The sequence below is a fragment of the Corylus avellana genome, chromosome ca8, assembly GCF_901000735.1.
Source record: "Corylus avellana chromosome ca8, CavTom2PMs-1.0".
Taxonomy (NCBI): Eukaryota; Viridiplantae; Streptophyta; class Magnoliopsida; order Fagales; family Betulaceae; genus Corylus; species Corylus avellana.
The window spans coordinates 2728250-2753795 of NC_081548.1; the positions used below are offsets into that span (position 1 = coordinate 2728250).

General features: G+C 35.1%; 3 protein-coding genes across 3 annotated transcripts; 1 reads left to right on the forward strand and 2 right to left on the reverse strand.

Annotated features, from left to right (window-relative positions):
- Positions 1–4052: 4052 nt before the first annotated feature.
- LOC132189571 (class V chitinase CHIT5a-like) lies at positions 4053–5210 on the reverse strand. Its single transcript, XM_059604314.1, has one exon. It carries the CDS (start codon positions 5208–5210, stop codon positions 4053–4055), a length of 1158 nt encoding a protein of 385 aa, XP_059460297.1.
- A 7830-nt stretch (positions 5211–13040) lies between these two features.
- On the forward strand, positions 13041–14239 carry LOC132190249 (zinc finger protein 1-like). The gene has a single exon (XM_059605182.1). It carries the CDS (start codon positions 13184–13186, stop codon positions 13964–13966), a length of 783 nt encoding a protein of 260 aa, XP_059461165.1. The 5' UTR covers positions 13041–13183; the 3' UTR covers positions 13967–14239.
- A 4603-nt stretch (positions 14240–18842) lies between these two features.
- LOC132190302 (uncharacterized protein At2g39795, mitochondrial) lies at positions 18843–20717 on the reverse strand. The gene is made up of 3 exons (XM_059605249.1): positions 20410–20717; positions 19560–19888; positions 18843–19358 (listed from the first exon to the last, which is right to left on the reverse strand). Exons 1-3 carry the CDS (start codon positions 20623–20625, stop codon positions 19199–19201), a joined length of 705 nt encoding a protein of 234 aa, XP_059461232.1. The 5' UTR covers positions 20626–20717; the 3' UTR covers positions 18843–19198.
- Positions 20718–25546: the final 4829 nt, after the last annotated feature.

A 25546-nucleotide genomic window follows, 5' to 3' on the forward strand; every position in this document is an offset into this window, starting at 1 on the left:
TGACGTGACAGTGAAAATTACTATTTGATCCTAAATCCAAAATCAAAATCTAATCACCATTACTATTTGATCTTAAATCCAAAATCAAAATTTAATGGTGATTTTCATTGTCACATTAAAGAGTATGCACTTAAAAATGTAGAAGTAAAAATGTGTAAAGCACAAAGTTGTAAAGGAAACAAAAAAAATTGCTAAATAACAAAAAAAAGCACAAAATTGTAAAGGAAAAAAAAAATTTAAAAAATTACTACACATGATTTAGAATATTTTCGATTATGGGAAAAAGAGAATGTATTCAGTGCAAGAAACAATCCTACAATAAGATTGTATTTGCACCCACTATGTTTCCCGAGGTAGCCTTTGTGGAATTCCTAGGTTCCCCATTCACGGTTTTGGCCATAAACCAATGTTTGTGAACAGATTTGCCCAAAGACAAACATAGAAACTAAAGGATAATGACACGCTATACAGGAGTCGATAATTTTTGACATGAATCCGATACGAAAATAACATATTATAATTAAAGTCAATAATTAATTTCACCTACGACCTATAAATTGCTGGTTGTAGACATGATTTTGCCGACAACGTCAATTCAGGAAATTAGGTTGTCATAGCTCCACGTGGACCTGAAAAACGGAGGCTTTGTGAGAAGACTGACATGGACTCCACAACAACCATCCTCTTTTCATTTTAGACTTTTAGTGCGTGTGTTAAGGGGTTGAATTCCTCCAACAAATTCATGTGTCGCTTATTTTGCCTTAGGGAAATTCACTTGGAAGTACTTTTACCTCTCTCACAATTTCCTTACACCATCATGTCACTTATCAAATACCAAAACTTTTATTATAATTTTCTTATAAACAAACTAGTGTCACGTGATGGTTCACATATGAATTTATATTTTTACGGCTAACATGGTAAGTGCATCATGAATTATAAGGCTACTATAAGACCATACCACATACTAACGAGTTTCTAAGGCCTGACTATTAAGAAAGCTCAAAAAGGCCTAAAAAGATGCACATACTAACAAAGTCAAAACCATGCTAGAACCATGTCTAGTTGCTAAAATCCACACCAAGTTTAAGACCAATAGCAAGATGCACCTTCATCTTCATGAGATACACTACAGTCGACGATCCCCTCTCTGACCTAAGTTTTCAGGCTCTATCATACCCTATGCACTATACATATATATATATACACACACATACACACTCGTATCCTTTTTCACCTAGTTTTTTCACTAATCTTTACTCTCCCCTTAGCTAGGGCTTTATTGACATGGGCATGAGAGTGGGCCTTCCGACAACTTTTCCCTTATTTTTTAATAGGGCTCTTCTCTAGAAGGTGGCCTAAAGTCACTATAAATGCTCCTTGCATCAACAAATTAACTGTCATAAAATAGGTTTACTACTTGAATGAGATAACAAGTGACATCCACAATTCCACGTTTTACTACTTGAATGAGATAACAAGTGATACCCACAATTCCACGTTTTGAAGGTTGGTGGTGAAAGTACGATGATTATTAATGAAGGCCAATTTAAGTCACCAAATCACCCCATAGTTGAATGCCCACTACTTTGTGCTTCCATTGAGTGGAAAAAAAGAAAGCCTATAACATGTGGTGTATGGAAAGTTACATCACCCATCCAATTACGTGAAGTATTTTTAATGGGTTCTTATCACATTGTCTTTTCCTAGATTATTTTACGAGCTTTACTCCGATTTGGCTAGCGGACAAACTCATAATCATATTTTAATTTTATTGTCTTTATTAAAGTATTAATTAAATAATTAAATAATTTTTTAAAAAAAATAACGGATTATTAATTATAGTATCAGAGCAAAGATCATGAGTTTAAATCTTAACTCTACTGTTGATGAACTTTTGAAAAGAAATGGAAAAAGGGTCTTCACAAGTTAAGTTTTTTTTTTTTTTTTTCCTAATTAAAAAGTGCCGGAGGAGGAGATCAGCTGTGATTACTTACTTAGACATAACCATTGTAACACCTATCCGTTGGGACTCACACATGAGATACATAGATGGTAGAAATTGCATATGCTCCCTCAAGCCTGACTGAATCATAGCATGATCTAGTCCCATCAAAACATCAATTGAACTATCAATGTGATTTACACTAATCTGACATACGAGAATTTTCATTGAGAAATTCAAACTCATACCCTATTATATACCTAACAAGCCATTAAGCCACTATCCTAATGGTTCCTCAGCAGTCAGCTTATGATGCTTCTTGGAAACCCCTTATGGGGAAATCTTTTATGCTATAATTATCAATTGAGGGGTAAAGTTGGGTTATGATTTAGAAAGAGATTGATGAGAAGTTACTTATTGGAGTTTCCACCGACCACATCTTTGATGATGAGGATTCAAGTCCAAACAAGATCCCAATAAACATATATATAGTTTATTATGATCATCTAAAGCATCATCATTAACAGCCCATTTGGTTTCAATCTTGCATGATAATCATAATCTCTCTTTCACCAAAATAAAATATGACTTTTGTGTTGTACAATATATCATACAATATCTAGAAGATTCGTTTTGGGTGCAAAATCTTTAAGATTCCTTTAGTTTTGGAGTCTCATGACTTTCTCTTTGGCATGATTTAAGGTGATGAGGGGAAGAACAGTAGACCTCAACTTGATGAAATGCTTGTGCATGCCCAAGCCTAGCTTAGGTTGTCTCCCACGAGGGATATATGCCTGCAATATTAAAACATGTGGAGTGGATTCCTACGATCTCCTTTTATGTTTTTTATATACTCAAATCTTGTTCCCACTTGCCAAAAAACGTGGTTGACCATTTTTTCAGAGAGAGAGAGAGAGAGAGTTGGGTATGGCTAGCTCTACCAATTATTGCTGAAGAAGACCTTTCCGATATCGGAGAGAATAAAAATTGTTCTGACAGCGTATGATAGTAAACAAAAATTAAGATTGAATGCTATAAAGAGGGCTTTTCATGTGTTGGTTTTTTGTTTTCTTGTTTTTTGTCAAGATATTATAATGCCATTAATTAAGTATCTGACAATAAAATATAGACAAACACTTCGAGAATAATCGATATTTTATAATCAAACACTTCACAAATGTCTGTTTTTTTATTTTATTGTTTGCCATCTCCATGAATGTCTTAAGAAGCTCTGAACATCAAGAAATTTTACAAACACATTTGAAAGTTCAAACCACATTACTTTTCCCCGTCATCAAGCAATCATTGACGCCCCCATGTTCTTGAAGCTGCCAAAAAATACAAAAAATAAATATATAAATTATATATAAATTAGGTCAAATAATTCAAACCAACCGTGATGAAGTTGTATGTAGGATAATGCTGGCTAGATTGGCAAGAAACTGAATTTTCTTTCAAATTATGAGATTTTATATATATAATTAAATTGGCACATAATTATCACATATGTTTTTAAAATGTATGTGAGAACTCTAAGGACATTCAATTTAGTATATACTAAGTTGGAGGAAAACTTTGTCCTTAACTCCTTGGCCATAACGCTGCACATTTATTGAATAATTATGAAATAAATAACCAGAAAAAAAAAAAGAAAAAAAAAAGAAAAAAGAAAATCGTGAGTGTCTGCTATAATTTTGTTTTCAAAACAAAAACATTAACAAATAATCCTATTAACCAAGGGTGCCCATGTACTGAGCATTGCCTTGATTACAAGAAGCTGTGCGGCTTCCAGTGAGTAAGTGTTACTTTGGTCACGTCCAGGTAGGGTAGTCACAATTAGTATCCCCGGCCTATCCTTTTTTTAAAAAAAAAAAGAAAAGAAAAGAAAGAAGAAGCCTTGTGTTACCCTTGGCTGCAAGACATAACGCTGAGTCATTGTTTAGCCAATTGATGGTCGATTGCCAAACGCCTAATAGCAGCTGTGTAGGGCAATACTCCATAGCTATTTTCTTGTCTTTCTATTAATGGGGTGAGGCTATATATAGCCCCCATTAAATAGGTAGAAGCATCGTAAAACTATTGAGAGAACAAATAAATCACTAGAGAATCACGTGAAATAACATACTTTAACAAAGGATGGGGATTCTAAAGCTTTACCTAGGCTTGAGATGGTCCAGCCCTTATCCTGGCCAAGGGCCCAAAAGAAATATCCACCCAACTGCCGAGACCGGGCAAACAGGATCTTCAACCTTACCGATTGGACATCATCGTACCCGATCCAATAGTCTCCAGCATAGGAATAAAACGACGCAGTTTGGCCATCAAACACTACTGTCGCATTATTCTCCTCGTTGAAATCAAGTATTTGATGATACGTGAAAGCACCATCTCCGGGCCCCACGCCCAGCGCAGGCGCTCCGATCCCATTAACATACGGGTCCCGGAGCTTCCATGTCCGCCCATATAACGGCAGCCCCATGACAAGCTGGCTGGGCAGTACACCGGCTTCGATCCACGACCCGATTCCGAAGTGTGTGCTCAAATTACCATTACCAATATCTCTTAGCGCAGAGTGAATCCCGGTGAAATTTTCCCATGACCCATGATAATCAAAGCACATTGGACTAATCCAATCCACATATCTAACTATAGCTTCAACTGGGTATGATCGAGGCTCACCATACGTGAATTTCGAAGAATAATATACAGCAGAAGTTAAAAGCAGAGGCGGCTTTCTGCAAGTTTTAGCTTCATCGAGCAGAGCTTTTCGCCATTGCTTGTACAGCAAGGCAAGATTTGACATGTCCTCGGCAGTAGCCGGGAATTCCCAGTCAAGATCAACGCCGTCAAACCCATAATTTCGAGCTACTTCAATGGTGGAATCAATGAAAATCTGGCGGGTTGCCCTGCTGCTGACCATCTTAGAGAATACAGTCGGGTCATTACCGCCTCCTCCAGTGGATAGTAAGGTTTTGACGGGTGGGTTTTTGGCACGGATTGCACCGATGAAGCCGGGGATTTTTGTTTGGTGAAATGGGGTGACATTAAGTTTATAGGTGTTCGGGTCGGGTAAAAGGAATGCATAGTAAATGTGAGTGAAGTATGAGGTGTCAATGGCTGATGCCGGAAATGCATCAAATGATGGCCAATAGGCAGCTTTGATCCCTCTAGATGGATGAGGAAATGCAATGCATTTCAGGGCATTTGTGTGAAACAATATTACAAGAATTATAAGTGAAAGTGATATGTTTTTTTGGGCACCCATGGTTTGAAATCTAGAGCTAAGAGAAAAATGCAATTGCTAAGTATAGATATAGGGAATATTATAAGCTATGGTAGCATCGAAATTTATGTTGCGTAGCTGTTTGTATGGTTGTCTTCACGGTAATCTTGGGAGACAGAAACGAGGAGGAAGAGATGAAGGGCCCGCCTGCATATTTACAACCTAATTTCACATAAAAAGAGATTGCTTTTTTTTCAAGGGAAAGGAACAAGAATTGACCAAAGTTGCTTCACCGAAACATTGTTCTCATAAAAAATAATAATAAAAAAAGAATATATTGTATGGGGAAGAGGCCGGCCAAGCATACACAATAATAATTTAAAAGGCACATATATCTACTGATGTGAAAAGGTAAAGAAACAATTAAAAAAAACGGTTAGTGATTTTTTCTAACCGCCTTTAAAAGCGGTTAACGGTTAAAATAGAATTTTAGAGTAGGTTAAGAGGCACTTAGGGTGATAGTATTATTATTATTTTTTTTTTAGTTTAATTGTGTACTAATCATGTTATTTAGGGAGGTGAAGTGGATATCACCAATAGTACTTTTGGCTATGCCTTTTGCATTGGTTCAAGAATTAATTATTTGTTTTCCTTTTGATCAAAGAAGCGACATTTTGCCTTTTTTTTTGTTTTGTTTTTTTTTTTGACATATCCACATAAGGGAAGGGGGAGGGGAGATTCGAACTAGTGACCTTTGCTTCATTACGCGTGGTCCGTAGTCGATTGAGCTACCCCTTAGAGACGATATGTTGCCTTTTCAACTGCTTAGGAATGTTTTAAGTGGCTCATATGTATATTAGCTAAATGCAGTTAGAGTATAATGCAAATATATTAGGGAGGTGGGGGTTTTGCTACCCTCGGATTTTGAAATTTTCTTTTAATATGTATTGGCCTAAAAATTAAGCTAGACCCTTATTCGAATTAAGTCTTGTTCTTCATTCATGTTTTACCACTTCAATGAAATTTTTTTTGAGTAATATTATTTAATAGACTGTTATACGACTGCTATATAACTTGATGATGTGACCGTTGGATTAACACTTGTAAAAGAAGAAAAAGAAAAAACTGATTTTTTTTTCTACTTCATCGCAATTATATATAGTCGTATAGCAGTTTACTAAATAGTATTACTCAAAATCCTAATTCTATCCCTAATGGACATCCACCTTTCTAGAATGCCGTCATGCATGGTAGTTTAGTGGAGGCATGTTTATCATTATCACATTGCCAGGGAATTACACACTCATTTTCAAGGCCTATCTAAGTAGTCACCACCCTACTTTAGGGATCAAGTCTAAATCTGTTTTCATTGCCCTCATCGTACTTCTACAGAAAGGATTATAAAAACTCTTAAGGATAACTTAAAGGGGAGGTTTCTATTACACCAAAAGATTTGACCTTCATATAATAACGTAAATAAGTGTAAATAATTGTGGCATTTGCTTCACTATTAAACTTTCACATGCATTCAATGAAACATTTTCGTAGGATCAAATCATTCCCAACAAAGAAATGAAAAAGTCAATTACATGTTTCTATGGAGATAAATAATCAATGCATGGCCCCACTCCCACTCAAACAAGCCCACTAGGGGCAAAATTAAAATTTTAAGTGGGGGTAAAACTTAAAAAGATTTTTTGGAGTAATTTTTTTTTTTTTTAGGGTCTATCTCATATATATAATTTAGAAAAAAATTTAAAGTATTTTTTGGCAAATCATCAAACAGCGACCAAGGACCACCTCCAAAGAACTTTACATAAAAATTGGGTAAAGTCTACTTAACTCCTTTAAACTACTACCACAATGACAATCTACCATTCAAACTATCAATTACGACAATTTACCCCCCAAACTACCAAAACAATGACAATGTACCCCCAATGCTAACAAAATGACAAAATTACCCTTATAAAATTTTCAATAAGACAAAAATACCCATAAAATTTTGAAAAAAAAAATTAAATTTTAATATTTTTGTTTTTATTTTAGTAAGGGCAATTTCGTCGTTTTGTTAAAATTGGGGGTACAGTATCATTGTTTTGGTAGTTTGGAGAGGTAAATTGTCGCAATTAATAGTTTGGGAGATAGATTGTCATTAGGGTGATAATTTGAGGGAGTTAAGTGGACTTTACCCTAAAAATGGTCACCATGTCTAAAACGGTATGACCTCTCCACTCCTAAAACTTTTTATATTCAATTTTTGCTCTCATAATCCTTTAATGACTTAAGTATTTGAGGCTCTTCGAGGGTTAGCAACTTTTCTGTGACATTTTTCTCGCCTGATCCAGCCGTACAAAAATATGCATCACGTGTAAATTATCTAAAGACTCAACAACAAGCAAATTGGTTGGCGACATTGAAATATTGCTACAATCAAAGTTAATTAATTCAATTATAAAATCGAGATTATACTTAATTAACTTCCATTTTGTAAGTTGGGGATAGATTCGAATTTAGATTTCCTACTAGCTTGTTGCTTAGGGTTGAATTTGTTACCTTACGACATAGGCGATACATTTTATTTATTTTCAAAATGATAGGAGTTGAATCCAAAGAGTCAACTCTTTTGTGGTTATGAAAGTACTCTTAGGTTCTAAGTCAAGACACTTGTATAACATGAATGAGATTAATTATTAAGGTCCTTGCATTAGGAAGATTGTAATTGGCCATGTGATTTTGTAAGTTAAAAGTGTGTTTTCAATTAAAATAGCGAAAAGTGTCGCATCTGAGAATGCGTTTTTAAAAAATGACTTTTTGAATTAAACGTGAAAAAGTATACATTTTTCAAATTTCAAGCGATAGTGTATTTTTAAAAACGCATGATTTAAAGGCATAATTGTGATTTTAAAGCTCAAAACAATGATTTTACTAACTGAGTTTTTAAAAATTATATTTTTAAATCACCCATTTTGAAATTGGTATTTTTTAAAAAATTTACTATTGCCCTATGCAGGCATGGTCGAGCATGGATGGGTTGGTGAGGCTCTATATATATATATATATTCTAATCAAATTGGGAAAGGCTTACATGAGAATAAAAAATCAAGAGGGAGTGAGCTCTCCAACAACAAACTCAAGCAACAATACAATGCATAAAATAAGAACAATAATGTCAATAAATATAAATGGGCCAAAAATTTGCCCGGTCCTTTGGATCTTGGGAAAAAGGCAATAAGTGAGCCGCACAAAGTGATTTCTAAAGTAAGCCAAAAAGTTGCCCCCCTTGAACGATGTAACCACTATCAAAAGGAATCTATTGAAGGAGAGGCACTGCTTTCCGATTAGGAGTTGTTGAAAAGAAGGAACAAACTTCGGTTACAAAAGTTTGAGCCACAAGATAAAAACGCAATGAGACACATACGGAGACTAAAACCCACAAACCACAACAACACAAAATAAAAGCAAACATAACATAAACAAAAATCCAAAAAACAACAGAATAGGCGGTGAGTAGTGGCTGCGGGGTGGCATGTGAGGCCCACATGTGGTAGCAGAAGGATGGGTGGAGCATCCATGAGACCAAGGAAGACAATATTGATGAGGCATGCCAAAGGCGCGTGGGCTAGATTTGGGCCAAAACGAAGATCAGAACGGTGGAGCGGCACAGCGAAGACATGGGTAGTGAAGGCAACACTACTTGTTTGGAAGAAAAAACATCGAAAAAATTGGAAGGAGATAGAAGGAGAAAAACCAGCGTTTAGAGAACAGGAAAGAGGGGAAGGGAGGAATGAGGGAAAAAGATCCATCTCTCTTCCCGTGAAGCACCCGCGGGCCATAGTAAGTGGCGAATAACCTCACAACGAGAAAGTCTAAAGAGATGAGAGAGCTTCTTTCTCTAAAAAAGAGAAGCGGGAGCTATGTAGCTAGTGAGCATTTACCTCAACCATGACCAACTATAGCCTTTGCTAGGTGCCATGTTTGGGCATGGCCCAACCACAACAATGGCTTACTAGGATCGTGCCTACTTAGCAAGGCAGGGCGTTTGGGTGCCGGCCATGGTTGAGAAAATACGACCTTATTGTGGCTGGCCAAGTAGAGCCTGGCCTACCCAACTAAAATAATAATAATAATTGAAAATAATTGATCAATTGATGCTGAAATTAAAGTATCGAACAATGGTGTAGATCGAATCGATACCAAAGCTGTAAAAAATATTTTATTTCTCAAGAAACTAAGAACCACTTTTTTCAAAGATTCAATACAAATTTAATATGAAACCATGATAGTTATCTTTTAGACAATTTCTAAGGTGGGAGAAAAGATTTAACTAAAACTGATTAATTTGTTAGATTAAAAAAAGATTTAATGATTGATTTGGAGTGTCAACTCAATATTGTTGGACAATCGTTGAATAAAAATATAGTCGATTCTTTCTAAAAGAGATTTGATCACTAACAAAAAGCTACCACTGCTATTAATATATATTTCTAAAAAGAGATTTTCCATCACTTTTCTCTCTTTCTCTTCTTTTTCTTTTTTATTTTTTATTTTTTTAGATACAATATATATTTATAGATTACAAGGTGGGCATAAGTAGCTTCAATGAGCACATGTTAGGTACATTCTTTTTATTTTTTAGATACAATATAATAATACGCGATACAATGATGAACCATCTAAGTATTCATCTTGTTTCCATCGAAAAAGCCAAATCATAAAGCTAATCTAGATAAGGACTTGATTATTTAATATAAACACTTAATTTTGCCATATCCATATGACCTTTTCCATAATATTATAACTGAGGACATATAATTAATGTTACTAATTAAATTAAGCCGATTGCTTCATTCACAAAATTAAAAAAAAAAAAAAAAAAAAATTTATATATTTATACATACATAACTAGAGAGCCCTTTAGAAATTTCGATCTCTATTGCTCCTTTTGTTTTTACCTGAGATTATGCAGCATATGGAAAGTTTGCCATGCCTCCAATGAAATATAATTGGAGTTTTTTCTTAATTAATTTGGAGTATCCTAAATGTAGAAAGGTCTTGAGAGCCCAACCAAAAGCCCATTGGCCCAAAAGCAGGCCTGACCCCAACCTAGTACTTGGGCTCATCAATCATCGCAAACATTGAAACCCCTCCCTTTGCTTGCACCCCAGACGGAGACGAACAATGTACGGATAAGGATCCACATAATTAATGACCTACCAATTAAGGGTATACAAAAAATGAAAATAGATGTTGGCGATTTTTCCAAAGAAAGCCAGTCACAAGCCTTAAAAGACTGCCTTTTGGAACCTACTCAGTAATGAAGGAAGGCCAATGGATCCAAGAGTCGAAAACGGAACAAAATCACCACATGCAATAGGTGATCACCGCATCCATCGATACTTGCTGTACCAAGCTCACTTACCAATTACCAAAGACAAGCGACCCCTACAAAAGGTGAGAAAAATCATAACATGCATATAGATACATGATTCTTAGGTCTTGCTCTAATTACCCATCTTCTTAAATTTAAATTTATTAACTTAAGCATCGATAAGAGGTGTGTTTTGCTGTCACTACCAACGTGCCACACTGACCCTTGACCTTTCTTATGGGTCTCGGACATCGGAGTTCGACGTGCATGATGATTGTACAAACACATCTCATCCCCACCCTTCTTTTATTCTTCACAAAATCACTTTAGGCAAGCGAAACTCATGGCAAAGATAAAGTTGATAAAAAGACTTGGCAAACATCAATAGTCAATACATGCTCAACTTGGGGACTTGTCATGATGGCACATGGTTTTTAGCGTGCCTAGAAGAAGATCTAGAAGTAGAGCCTAGAGGGTCCATCGAATTGGCTTTCTTTTGATATATGTAGGGAAGTGATGGCACTTTTTTGGCTTTCTTTTTATGGGCATGGAAAGAATTGTTTAAGACTCTTTATGTGGACAGACAAATCTGATAAAGAGATTTGGTTCTATTTCATCAGAAGAAAAAAAAAAAGGAAGAAGAAGAAAATGAGAGTTGTTATATATATATATTGCTCAACCCAATCAAAAGTAAAATGCCAAAGTCAAACAAACCTTTATATGTGGCCTTTGGATTGGGTGAAAGAAACCTTTATATGTGGGGCATTGAATATGTTATGGGTTAATAATAATAATAATAATAATAAAATATAATAAATACAAAGAGATTCTACTTATCCCAAGGGTTAACTTTGGAGATCTGATTTTGTTAGATTAATAATGCAGCATAATATAGCACTATCATGCATAATAGGGACTCCACGTCAGCTTACCCTTTTTCTTGTCGGCCATTTGTCGTCTGCCCCACAATTCATGCCATACAACAAGACAAATTACCAAAAAAAAAAAAGATATTATTATTTTAAAATATCATGACATGGTAACATGTAGGATGGCCTTCATGGGCCCCTTTACATGGCACATGCATTTTGTGAGAGAGACGGGTTTGGCTTAAACCCTAATCTTAAGCAAAAATATCAATCAATATCATCAACATATATATATATATAATTTGATATTGAAAACGTAAGGAAAATCAAAGAGGGAGTGAAATTAATGGTGTAGGATATTCGGAATTAGAAGAAAGTAGTGCAGAATACACAGAAATGGAGGCATTAGATGATCTCTTCATTTTTCTTATGAAAGTCTTATGTAAAAGTCACTTTCATGTTGAATCAGCACCTTGTCAAGCTTTGATGGAATGACTGTTTATCTAAAGAGAAATGTTAGGAATTACTTTCATTTTACTTCTATTCCCATTTCACTCATATGATACCGTAGTCAGCCACTTAATCAGTCACATTTTTGCTGTATGACTTGCATGCTGTGTCATATGCAATCGAGAGTCTTCCGTTAGAGACGTGTGACATTCAAGGGCAGAACTAAGATTTGAGACGAAGAGAGACGGAACTAAAAATAAAGATCTTTAAGGGTAAAAAAAAATTAATTTGAAATGTCGAACTCATAAAAAAACATAAAATTTAGAGGCTTTTAAAGCTCAAGGGCAATTCCGCCCTTGGTGGCACCTCTTGCTTGTGTCATATGTAGACATGATGAATAGGATACAAATCAAAACCTAAGGGAGACTAGTACTTGAAGTTGAAGCGATGTTTAAGGCATTTTGCATTCATATTCTCTAAAATTAATTAATTGATTAATTATTTTTTAGTTCTTCAAATATATAGGACAAAGTACCAGTAGTTAATCTAGTTCCACTGTGGATAAGAGTATCAATTATTGTTTGTTCGAAAACGTTTGTTTGTGAAAAGGAAGATGAAGATGAAAAAAATAAAAGACAACGTTTGTTTGTTTGTTTGTTCTACAAGATGAAAAAAATATAAGTAGGGCAAATATCTAAGGATAGCGATGCCCCCACAAAAATGTACAGAAGTACAAATGCAACAACAACTGGCATGGGGGTCATGGTACATTAACAAGGTTTGCATGTGCCCCCCCTATATGATTGAGGCACTTTAAGCAGTTGCACGTGGTAGCTGTTAAGTTCGCATTTACCTCAATGGTTTATTTTATGAAATTAAGTAAAAAATAATGAATTCAACTCACTGAAGAAGTTTCTGCTTCTCAACTATGAAATAGTTCCTCTCATTTTAGAGCGAGCGATTAATTTTTTACGTGATTTGTAAATTTGACACAAATCTAATATAAAGTTAGCAGGTTATGGTTGACAAGTGTTGCCCGTTTAATCAAATTGCACAGATTAGAATTGACTTATATAACTGCTCCTTGTTGATTTATAGAATAAGACTTAAAAGGGTCCTTACTGGATAGTTATCAAGTGCATGGTGGAGTTTTTCAAACAAAGTGTGCGAGAACAACTGATCTACCAGCATACGTCTCAACTTTTCACTATTTAAAACTTTGTGGAACAGTGTATCCTTGTGGAATATATAGCACAAAGCATTTACTTTCCCATGAAGGACCTTTTATCCTTTTGTGTTTTTTTCATAATCCACCAAGAAAAAAGATGTATTCTGCAATGGAACCATCAGAGAGTGAGCCCTGTCTTTCTAATAGTACTCAGAGCATCTTCCCTTATGCTCCAGAGAATCCCCCATTTCCAAACACACCACTGCAAAACAGGGAAGAAAACAAGCAGGTTGTTGTTGAAGAAGAAGATGAAGGAGATCAAAAAGACATGTTAGATCTAAATCTCTCCAGTGAGCTCAATCTCATTGGTTGCTTGGAGGCGGATTCATCTCAAACCCCAGAAGAAATCCCAGAAACCCCACAAGCTTCTTCTGCCGCTGAGCCGCGAGTATTTTCATGCAACTTCTGTCAAAGAAAATTCTACAGCTCACAAGCACTTGGAGGGCACCAAAATGCCCACAAAAGAGAGAGGACTCTGGCAAAGAGAGGCCAAAAGATAGAGGCACAATTTCTGGCTTCTGCAGCAGCTTTTGGGCACCCTTTCCTCCACCACCACCACCAGCAGCAGCAGCAGCAGCACTATTCAAGTGTGGCATCTCTTCCTCTTCATGGGGCTTACAACAGATCCCTTGGAATTCAGGTGCATTCAGTGATCCAGAAGCCATCTCACAAATCATATTCTGCAGGGTTCTATGCACCTCGAGCCTCATCAAGATCCCTCATCAACCAACAACCAGGAGTTGGTAGATTTGATTTGGTAAGAACGATGAATGGTTCTCCAGCAGATGCTCAACTTGGTGGATTCTGGTTGCCAGCTAGTGCTGTTTACAAGACTAACCAAGAGCAGATGAAGAAGCTTGACTTGTCCCTCAAGCTTTGATAGAAATTTTCAGCAATTTTATCGTTCGAATTGCTAGAAAGTATCTATAAAACCCATTTATACGAGCAAGAAGGTCAACGTTGTAAAGGCTGTCTCATAGTTATTGTCCAGATTGCTAATTGTTAGCAATCTGCCCAGCAAATTGCCCTGAATCCCATCTTTATTATCTTTTTTTAATCTTCACTCTTGTTTGTTCAAATTTTCTTTTCACCAATTGCAGTAATATAGTGTAGAGATTTGCTACTGAAAGGATAATAATTATTATTTTTTTAATCTTTAAGATACATTTGGTGTATTCTATTTTTCGAAGCAAGATACATTTATTGAACTTGGATTTTTTTTTTTTTTGTGTGTGTATTGATGAGAATATACTTTGTCAATTTAAGATTGCATCATCAATTTTGCTGCCTAGATTGTTGCAGCAAATTATTAAGGATTCGGATCCAGTATACTAAAAATGGTTATAATTTCTCCAACATTTCCATGTTCAACGAATCAAAATTGAGAGAGAGCTTACTTCTATAGCTCAACTATATTGTACCAAATATTGATAGTACTCTGCCTATATCAATCCAAAAAATTGAGTCTCAACCAAGGTGGAATAAAAAATTATCTGATGATTAAGTTAGCAAAGGAAAAGTACGATGTTCTGGGGAGCTATGGTCTTCTCAAGATTTGTGTATTGGAATGGATATAAGTTGCATCCGGAGGGGTATAACCTTCTCTTATGTAGAGTGTTCACTAGTGAATTATGGCATTTGCTAGGTTTTGTGCCTGAAATCACATCGTTAAGTCATATTGAAATCGTGGAATAACTATTCTTAGTGCTATAATACTGACATCCTTTAATTAACTGTTAAGTGTTCACACCTAATTGAGCTATCTGAGCTAGTTGAGTTCTATAGTCTATTTCTCTATTCTATTCATTTGCACTAGCCTTTGTAGTCTTGTAAAAACTTTCGGTTCGAGTATATTTATCTATCAAAATAAAGGCCTGAGTCAGGATAAGCTTGGCACTATCATTTTGGCTACAACAAGATTAGAATATTAAACTTTAAGAAGGCCAATCAAATCGAGTTCACATGAAGTTCCAACTCTATTGAAAAAAGCTTTTAGGAATGCCAAAAGGCCAATAACAACAAGATTACATAGGATGTGAAGCCAATGAGTTGGATAACTTTATGAACATAATTCTTAGATTTAATTATAGAAATTGTTTTCATGGCAACACATACAAAGTTAGATAAAGACTTGCTCCACTATTATATCTCCACAAGTGAAGAGTATTTTTGTCCTTTATCGAGGATCGTGTATTGTGTCACTTTCATCATGTATAACAAAATCTAGGAAAGATTTTGTTGCATTGTAATCCAATCTAAGACTCAGTCAACATTGCATCACATTGTACATGATTTCTTTTAGTATATGTTGTTTTCGTGTGCGGGTACACTTCTTTGAAACCTACCACTCCCACAAGGGTGATTTTTGTGTCGCTGTCTTGTAATATGACCCCTCCTTCTTCTTCTTCTTTTTTTTTCTTTTTTTTTTTTAGAAAATTTTAAATTTATTTCTTAAGGTTTTAAGCAATTTCAATTTAAAAAACGAATTTCTTTTTAATTTTTCCAATTAAGTGCATATTTTAGTCACGAGTGCAAAGGTCTGCAAGAAAATGGCATCTCTCCTTGGCTCGCCCACTCTTTAAGTGGGTGGATGGTGTAGGGTGCTTTCACGATCTCCTCCCTCTTGCAATGACGGTGAAAAAGAATGGGAAACATTTCCTCCACTCACTTTACGAGAGGTTAGATTGCTGAAGGTCGTGTATGCATGTGGGTACTTCTACTCCACCCTTTTGCAACCACCATTCTCGACTCTTTTTTTCCTTTGTGCTCTTTTTCATCCTTCTTCAGCTCTTTCATTTTTTTATTCATTTTTATGCTCTTATTTTATGAACATAATAAAAAATAATAATTTTTTAATAAATCTCATATGGTTGATTGGCTGCTTATGGCGATGGAAAATAAGAACCATTGGAAGAGTTGAACCCAATAACCCACCCCTCCTAGACTGCCATGCCGATACCACCAGAAAAAGAAGATAAAACAAACCAAGCCTTGAAGGAAAATTAGGTAGGGTGTTCTAAGGATACAATTATTAATCACACCATAGGTGAAATTTAGGAACAAAAATAACAATTGTCATGTAGAACTATCATCATACCAGGTGAATGAATGGTAAACATACTCTTTTTGCTTGCCCAATACTTGGTTTCAAATTATGATATACTCATGTTACTATGGGGTTAATAGGTGATATCCAACATCTATGGTATTAAGCAAAGACCCATATGTAGGGCCCTCTGTGAGGGGAACCACTTTCACAATCCCTTGTTATTATCTGTACCATCTTCTCTTTGGATAGAAAATAATAAAAGATCTGGATTTGAAGATGATATTCTGTCATAAGTAATTTATGAAAAGCATAGTTTCCAAGGAGTAGTTCAATCGACTGGAGACTGTGCCTCATGAAGCGAATATCACTAATTCGAATCTCAATCCCCTTATGCGGACATGTCAAAAAAAAAATGAATAGCATTAAACATTTACCATATGACGGCCTTGCTGAAAGTAACCACTCAACCCTTTAATAGGAAAAATTGGTCTTTCAACATTGTCCTTTCAACTATCAAGGAGATGGTACTAGCTAAAAACACCTTCTCCCTCGGTGAGAGTTCCCACTGCTCCCCGTGTGAGTGTCTAGGGAAGAGAAAATAGACATTTCTCATGCTTCATGAAACGAAGGTCACTAGTTCGAATCACAGTTCCTTTGTGCGGACATGTCAAAAAAAAAAAAAAATTATGAAGAGCATAAAGCATTCACCATATGACAGCCTTGCTGAAAGTAACCACTCAACCCTATAATAGGAAAAATTGGTCTTTCAACATTGTCCTTGAACTATCAAGGAGGTGGTACTAGCTAAAAACACCTTCTCCTCCGGTGAGAGTTCCCACTGCTCCCAGTGTGAGCATCTAGAGAAGAGAAAATAGCCATTTCCTCCTTTACCCCACCCCCCCTCAACCCTTTCCTCCACCTGCTCTCTTCTCTTGCTCGTCATTTTTACCATTTTCTTTTCTTTGGTTCGTAAGCTAGATCAAAGGTTCTCCATCCACTGCCACCTCGCCCTCGCCCCACCTCCGCCCTTAACACCTCACGCGCCTCCCTTGGATGATAGATTTGGGTTTCTCACACCCAAATCTAGGTTTCTCAAACCTAGATCTGTCATACACAGATACACTGCCACCGGAGCTACAAATCTATGTTTTTTTTTTTTTTTTTTTCCTTCCATCACCAACAGTCTCCACTCAGACATGTGCCCCTCATTTTACAGTGGAGACACGACAACATAAAGAGATGTCCTTTGAGCTTCATTCGTTGGGCACCTCTACTTCAGAACATCCAATTCAACAAATCTGTTCTTGACGTTATTTGCCACCTAGTTCTTGAAGAAAATTCCCTGACTGTTATTTCAGTTGCACTTGGTCTCCTAAGCTTCTTCAGAAGCTGGTGAGGGACTAAGTTTAATAGAAATGCCTTCAACAATACTCACAACACTCGTTGATTGTTAAAGTATAAATTGTAGTTTTGTTGTTGTTGCTTTTGTATTTGTTTCTTTATTTCCCTGTAATTTCTCGTTTCTTTGTTGGTCGTTCTTTGTTATCTCATCTATAAAAATAAAAAGTCAATTTAGTTCTTAAAGTTTTGTAAGAAGGCCAAAACGTGAGCTAACATGTCATGTCAGCATTTAAGATACTATACATACACAAAAACCGTCGTTCAAATCAACAATTATCATTCGCATAGTGACAAGGCAGGGATATGATAACATTAAAATGTCTTTCAAGCTTCAAAAACTAAATTGAAACAATAGGTAGTAGCTTAGGGATGAAATTGAAATTTGACACATGATTTAGAAGCCAAAATCACATTTTTACAAAACAGAGTATAGCAACTCTAAATATGGGTAGAAATACAATTGTTATAGAAACTATTTCAACAAACATAAATTATCAAACAGATTGAAATAGATATTCGGGGAATTTTTGTGGAAATAATAGCAGCAAACAAATACCATGGTTCTGCACCTATGAAGGCCTTGTCCACATGCACTTAAACCAATGAAAGATTTCTCTGTTACTTTATCTTCACCAGTAAACAACATTCTAATAATGCTTTCATAAGAACACCAAGCATGGGATCAAATCAAGTTTGAGAAAGTAAATATGCGGCTGCTTTGTAGCACATGTTATATGCCAAATTCTGTTCATATGAAAATCAGTAGCATTAGCATTGAGATTATAACCGAGATCCAGAGGTCAGAATCACCAAAGGCACTGGATATGGCACATAGAAAGGATTTATCTTAAAGATGCCTTAACTTTCGTCTTCTACGAGAGATGACATAATTTGTGTAAGAATGACGACAAAACTAATGAGACACTGGGAATTACCGGTGATAGAACGAACAATATAATGAAAAGAAACCGTGTTTACATTATTAATTTCAGCTAAAGTTCATGCCAATATGTTCTAAATATTACCTCACAACCTTACACTTGGCACTATACTTGCAATCAAAATCTTTCTTCCTCGCCCAATCTGTATTTATTGTGCTCTACTTCTTTCTTCGATAAATACGGATACTCAAGCAATTTTATCATAATAGCGTCAAGCATAATTGAAGTTAAAATTGGGATAAACCAATACAAGAACCATACCGATACCCATTAAACTACCACAAGTGGTTCAGACAGATTAGTGGGAATTGGTAAGACTCTATATGCATAAGGCCATACTTCTTCATTTGATGAAAACAAGTAGTAAAAACAAGAAGACTGCATACCTTCATTTCTCTATAGGTACATTACAAAGTGCTAGAGGAGACACTACCCATGTACAAAGAATCCATGATTTCACCAATTCTCAAGTCCTATAATTTTCTATACGTAAATATACAAATGATGAGCATCTTGAAGCCGAACATAAATAGTTGCTAGTTCCAATTTCACATTTCAGTTTTGAGTTGCTACATGCTGCATAAACCTCAAATTTGCTAACTCATTCTACATACAAATCATCAAAACTGAATACCTACAGCAGAGACTTCATTCCAACCAAATTCAAAACAACAAACTTGGTGATGAATCTCACACATGCAGTAAAAAAGCATACTCTTTTCTATTTTTCCACAAAAGTCTCGACATCTCTGAACCATTGGATAAGTTCAGTTCTATCCTTGTTCATCATATATTCATGCAAGAAAACAGAGAGTTCATGGTTTACCCCCCTTGCCTCTAAATACTCCTTTAGTGCATTCTGAATCTTAGCATCAAATTTCCTGTAAACAACAAACACGAGTCACACAAAGCCACCGCCAATCCAAAAGCCCCAAAACTTAAAACACCCATATAAGCTCTAGAAGAAAACATGAGTTTTTAAGATTCTACAAAATTCAGTCCTAATCTTGCCAATGTGAGGTCAAACCAGACAAAAAATTTCCAACTGATAAATGAACAAACAATGTCTATAATTATCCTACCTAAAATCAGGTCCCATGTAAGGCCTAGCCAGCATTCCATCACGCCTAAGTATATAAACTTTCTGAACCTCCAACAAATCCGGCCAAGCAGAGCACAAAAACTCCAATTCATCACCGCCATCGTCCCTGGAGATATCAACAAGCAAGCTAAGGTGAAGGCGCATATCTACCCCAGAGCTGTCATCTCCAAGCTTAGGAACAGGTTCGCACCCATCAAACATAGTGGCCTCTATTTTGATACTCTCAGCATCTCCAAATTTCCCTTTCATCGTGATCCACTGCTCACCCGGTCGATCTTCCACCATAAACGAATTGAATTTCGTTACAGGCTATATAAAACATTACCAAAAAAATATAATTATAATTGAATTTAAGAGATATCAAAAGCCATTTTATTTATTTTAAAAAATGGAAACAAAGAAATATATAGGAAAATGAAACATAAGAATAACTCAAGAGCAATTAAGAATAAAAATTGAAAAGCATATTGCCACCACTTTTCCTGCATTTTCTAGGGAACCAAACAGAGACTATGAAATCAAAGAAACATAAAGATAAAGAAGAACTTAAGACAAATTGAATATCTGGTTTGTCTTAAGTTCCCCTCGCCGGGGTTGTTGGGGAAACATTACACAAAATAATTTGAATTTGAATTTGATGTTATTCTTTTCTCTTACTAATTTCGGAACTAAAGCAATAAATGGGAAAATGCAGGGATCAGAAACGCTTTAGAATAGCTCAAAAGCGATTGAAAATAATAATTGAAATGCATATTTTCCCACGTCTTTTCCTCCATTTTCTTGGAAACCAAAAAGAGGCTAAGAATTTGAAAAAAGGCACACGAACGAACCTGATGGGGAGGGGCGTACTCGGACTGGTACTCGATCTCGGTGCGGAGGATTCTGAGGATGTTGGCTTCGAAGGGCGATTTGGCAACTGGCTCGGAAGCAAAGGGCCTGGCTTGGAGGAGAAAAGCTGAGATGGCATTCCGCGATTGGAGAGAAATTTGGTGGCGGTGAAGCCCATGAATAAGGGTTCTTCGGGCGGTTCGGATTAAGCAAGCCATTTGAGAGTGCGAGTGAAAGCGTGAATTTTTCTCAGATAGGGTTTTTGGAGATCAGAGGAGGGGGTTTAAGGTCGGAGGCTCTCAATCTAGGAATCACGTTAACAACCGTAAGGTAAACGTTAGTTTATGGGTTTTTTCCTTTTTCTTTTTTTGTTTTTTGTTTTTTTTTTTTTTTTCTTCATAAAAGGTTAGAGGGTGAAACTAATTGTAGCTATTATAGCTGAGCATGACAATAATAGCACCAACTCGAGGGGGACTACTCATGAGGGACCTAAACAGTGGAAACCGCAAGTGTATCCTTTAGACCAGTCGAACCATAATTTAACTGTCTACCTTATCAGGACATCAATAGGAACTAAAGTGGTTTATACTAATTAGGCATGGAGATTCTTCATTACGGAGATTTGAACCCACACCCTAGTATTTACTTAACCACTTGAAAATTTCTTTGAGCCATTGAACTACCACCCTTAATTTGTGATTGTTTGTGAGTAGTGTCAATATTTTCCGCTTTAAATATCATTAAGTTTATATCGAAATATAAATAAAAAATTATATAAGTTAATTTTAATTTAATTTAGTTAATTAATTAAGTTAAATCTTTTAATATTAATTTATTATTTTTGTATTGATTTGATGTCAAATTTGTGAATAGTATAATTTGTGAAATTATACTGTTCACACATATTTTGTGAGCATGTTTGATATATGAAGCCATGCAGGGCTGGACCACCGGCATTCCCGGTAGCTACACGATTATTTTTCTTAAGTTTAATGATTCAAACTACTTTTTGTTTTCTTATTTAAATACACTTCATAATAGCTTTTTTTTATAATTTTTTATAACATTAAAATATTATTTGTTTTATTTTTGTTTTGTTTTTATATTCTTTTATTTTGCATTGAAAAGTGTGAGAGGAAAGAGAATGTCATTTTATAATTATAATAAACCATGTGGAATGTTATAGAAAACTACTATAAGTGAGTTTTTGTGAATATTTTTTTAAGATTTTTCCTATATGTATGGAAGGGAAACAGTTTTAGGATAGCGGCTGAAAATGCTTTTAACTTTGAGGTCTCGAGTCCCCTCAAAATTTTAAAAATGTCATAAAAATTTTGAAATTTTCTTTTAAATTTTAATTATTTATATGATATGGACTTCTAAAAATTAATTTTTATCCCCAAATTTTTGTTTTTTTGTATCACGTCTCTTAAAATAACTCGAAGAATATTTTCGGGAGTCGCTGGATTAAAAGTTTTTTCGCGGGCCTGGATCATTCAACTATCCTCATGTTAGAATTATGGGCTGCCCACGAGGCCCTCCCATCTAACCTTTTTCCAGTTGGCATGCTTTTTTTTTTTTTTTTGTTGTTGTTGGGGGGTTGTGGTTTGGTAGCTAAGTGGTTTTAAGAAAATTTTTAGGTAGTTCGACACACATTAGGATGTGGGGTTGAATTTCGCAACGAGAATCCTTCACACTAGTCTAATTGGTGTTAGTTGCCTTGAGTTCCATTAATACCTTAGTTGGATTGGATCCGATTATGATTTAACTGGACTTGTGAAAACGCATGCGATTTCTCAACGTTTTTGCCCTTGTTGTCATTAGTTCTTAGCGAATAGGTGCTACAATGATCACACTTAAATAAAATAGTTATATAGTTGGTCACCACTTTTTACCCTTTTGTAATTAAAAAAAAATAAAAATACATGTGTATTATTTTCTAGATAATCAAATTAAGTTAAAATTCATGTATTATTATAGTTTTTTAATTTGTCATGGGAGCCTTGTTGGACCAAGCAACCGGAATAAGGACAGCCTTGTTGGACCAAAAAAAAAAAGTACGAGTTTCACCGTAAAAAGGACACGATCTCTCCAAAAGGTAGAGCGGATAATCTCTCTCACTCTCCATTCAATTTCAATCATGAACATATCTTAGTATATAACACAAACTGAATTCTTTTGGAATAAATAAATAATTAATATATGGTCCAGTAGCTATTAGATCTTTTTTTGGGGGGAAAATTAACTGCCACCCTTGATATTTTCATCAATTTTACAATTATATTCTTAAACTTTAAAATGTGTCAATTTAGGATATCATTTTTCAAAAGTTTGCAATTTTAACACTCTCATCAAAATGAACTGTTAAATCAAACGAATAAAATTGAAATATCTAAAATGACCCTTTAAAGAAAATATCTCATTTTTGTCCTATTTGACTTGTTCGGGTTATCCCATATCGATTGTAAAAGGAGTCGGTAGTCATTTTATAAGTGTTAGGGAAAGCCTCATCTCTTGATCTAGTTTTTAGGGTTGGGATAGGCGCAAGACCACCTAACACTAATATCAGAGCCTAGGTTTACCAACAAGTCTCGGCTCAACAGTCCACGGAAGAAATAGGTTATCGCTGCTCCGACCTAGGGCTTGATGTGTAAGGGAGAGATTATTGATGTTATCCCACATCAGTTGTGGCCCAACATGACCCACGGCCTGGTCACCTAATAATAATGGAAAGTTTTATACTAATTTTGTGGGTAATTGCGCAATTTTAATTTACTCTTTCCATTCTTAAATTCAACTTATATCTTCTTAAAGTTTTTATTTTTATTTTTTTTTACTTCATTCTGTTGTCCAAAACCATTTACAATTTTTGAACGGAATGAATGAAGTGAAAAATGAGATTTTAAAACTGAGTTATAGTAAATTGTAGGGAAAAAAAGGCCTCCAAATTAACAGCAGTTTGTGGTAATAAAGTTGCTCATCAAACTACCTAAATGTATCAAAAAGACCACTATATATATATATATATATATATATATATATATATTCTTTTAAAAAATAAAATAATTAAAAAATAGGCGAATAAATACAAAAAAAAAAAAAATTATATATATTTTGAAATAAATAAATAATTAGTCACTGTAGTTGGTTTAAATAACAAATCGCTTCATGTCGTATGAAATTAAAATCAAAGGTTCTTGAGATATTCCCAAAAAAACAATTTAGTTCCTTAGTCAAATTCCGTTAAGAAATGTGATGAATTCTGTTAAATGTGACGTCAACACCAATAAAATGGTGACACGTGTCATTCTTATATATATATATATATAGCGGCCCCTTTCCTTTTTTTCTTTTTATTTTTTTAACAAAAAATTAAATTTTTAGTTTTTAAAAGAATAAGGGTATTATTGGAATATAAAAAATATATGGCATTTTTGACACACTTTGGTTGTTTGATTGGTTATTTTAGCACATTTTGAACATTGTGAGACTCTTTAAAAAACGATTGTTAATTTGAGGGACTTTTTATATTTTTCTCTAAATTGTAATAGGACTAAAATATCGGACATGTTTGAGGAGGTGGGAAGTGGTTACAGTTGGAAGGAATTGATGGTGGGTGGTGTTTGTGGTGGTGGTGGAAGAGGATAATGATGGAGCGTAATAGGAAAAAATGGCTTATAAGTAGAACCCACAAAAGTGCTCCATCTAAACAATTAGTGATTGGAAGAGGACCATCGATGCTTATTATACTCATTTATCTCCCATTCTTTGGGTGATGCAGAACAACCCTATTCAAGCAATTGCTGACTTTATTCCGTGCCATTGTCATGCCACCAGTATTCTAAACTTTTGTGGCTACCCTTGACCTACGTACGCTAACAATGTAATGACTCCAAACAAAAAAAAAAAAAAAAAAAAGAAAGAAAAAGATATTCACATTTATACTATGAGACAAGAGAATTACATGAGTCGTGATTAGAGCACATGGCATGCTTAGCACACCGTGCAGGAAATTTTTTTTTTTTTAACATTTTAATGTAAAAAAAAAAAAAAAAAGTTGCCGGCGTGCTATTTTACTTCACCCGAATTACATACATGTGCTTAGGAAACTTGGATCCCCTCGACCGATTAGTTTTATTTGAAAGGCAAAACCTTTAAAAATAAAAAATAAATTTTTTTTACTGTTATAAATATAACAAATTAAATCTTTGTTGTATGTGCTCAACACATAGCTTGATGACAAGTTGCAAGGCACCGTTTGCCAAAGCTTTTTACTACTCATCCAACATTATTTCTCATATCAATTATTTTTTACTATAATTTCGTTCCACTAAACAACAAGCGTCCGTTGCCAAACAAACCCCAAGGGAGGTGACGACGAATTAATACTTCCATAGGAAGATGTCAGGTGTAATAAAAATAGCACCCACATGCTATAATATGCATGTGCTATCAGCTACGTCAATCAGCTTCGTACAATTTGATCAGATTTGTACGCAGATGTTCAATCCCCATGCAAATAATGTTGAGCAATTTCTGAATTTCTGACAAGAAGAGCCGACACAAATAAATGTTCAAAAATAAAATAAAAACGTAGATGAACATCACAGAATAATTGATAGGAAAAATAATCTCAACAAAAATTGTGGATAGGAAATGCCAGATTTGAGGCTTTTGAAAAAAAAAAAAAAAAAGTGGAATTTCAATTGAATGCGTTTTAATCCAAATTGACAAAAACACCCTTGTTTGAAGGTGAACCGAAACTTAAATTTGAATCATAAATTTTAAAAGTCAATTTACTAGAAAGCTACTGAGAATCCTTTCATTCCTTTGTGTCCCGTATGTGGAATAGACGTAGAGACTACGAAACAATTTTTGTGGGGTTGTCCGACTGCAAAGATTATATCGAGCATGTGTGGTAGCAAGATTCAAAAAAATGTGCGCCGAACATTAGGAATTTGTGTTTATTGTCTTAGAGCTTAATGGTTGAGGTCTTTTCAAAGTGTCAATTCTCGCCAACAATACAAGAGGGATCTCCGCTGGCAAGCTCCTATGGATGGTATTGTTACTATTGTCAAGGTCAGTTAGGATGCAACCATTGATAAAAAAACAAAAACAAAAAGATGGGTATTATTATTA

Excerpts from the sequence above, each read along its gene's own strand:
- LOC132189571 (XM_059604314.1), bottom strand. The coding sequence starts at position 5,210 with ATGGGTGCCCAAAAAAACATATCACTTTCACTTATAATTCTTGTAATA.
- LOC132190249 (XM_059605182.1), top strand. The coding sequence starts at position 13,184 with ATGTATTCTGCAATGGAACCATCAGAGAGTGAGCCCTGTCTTTCTAAT.
- LOC132190302 (XM_059605249.1), bottom strand. The coding sequence starts at position 20,625 with ATGGCTTGCTTAATCCGAACCGCCCGAAGAACCCTTATTCATGGGCTT. Across the intron at positions 19,889-20,409 it reads AGTACGCCCCTCCCCATCAG|CCTGTAACGAAATTCAATTC; the intron begins GTTCGTTCGTGT and ends TGTTTTATATAG. Across the intron at positions 19,359-19,559 it reads TACATGGGACCTGATTTTAG|GAAATTTGATGCTAAGATTC; the intron begins GTAGGATAATTA and ends TGTTGTTTACAG.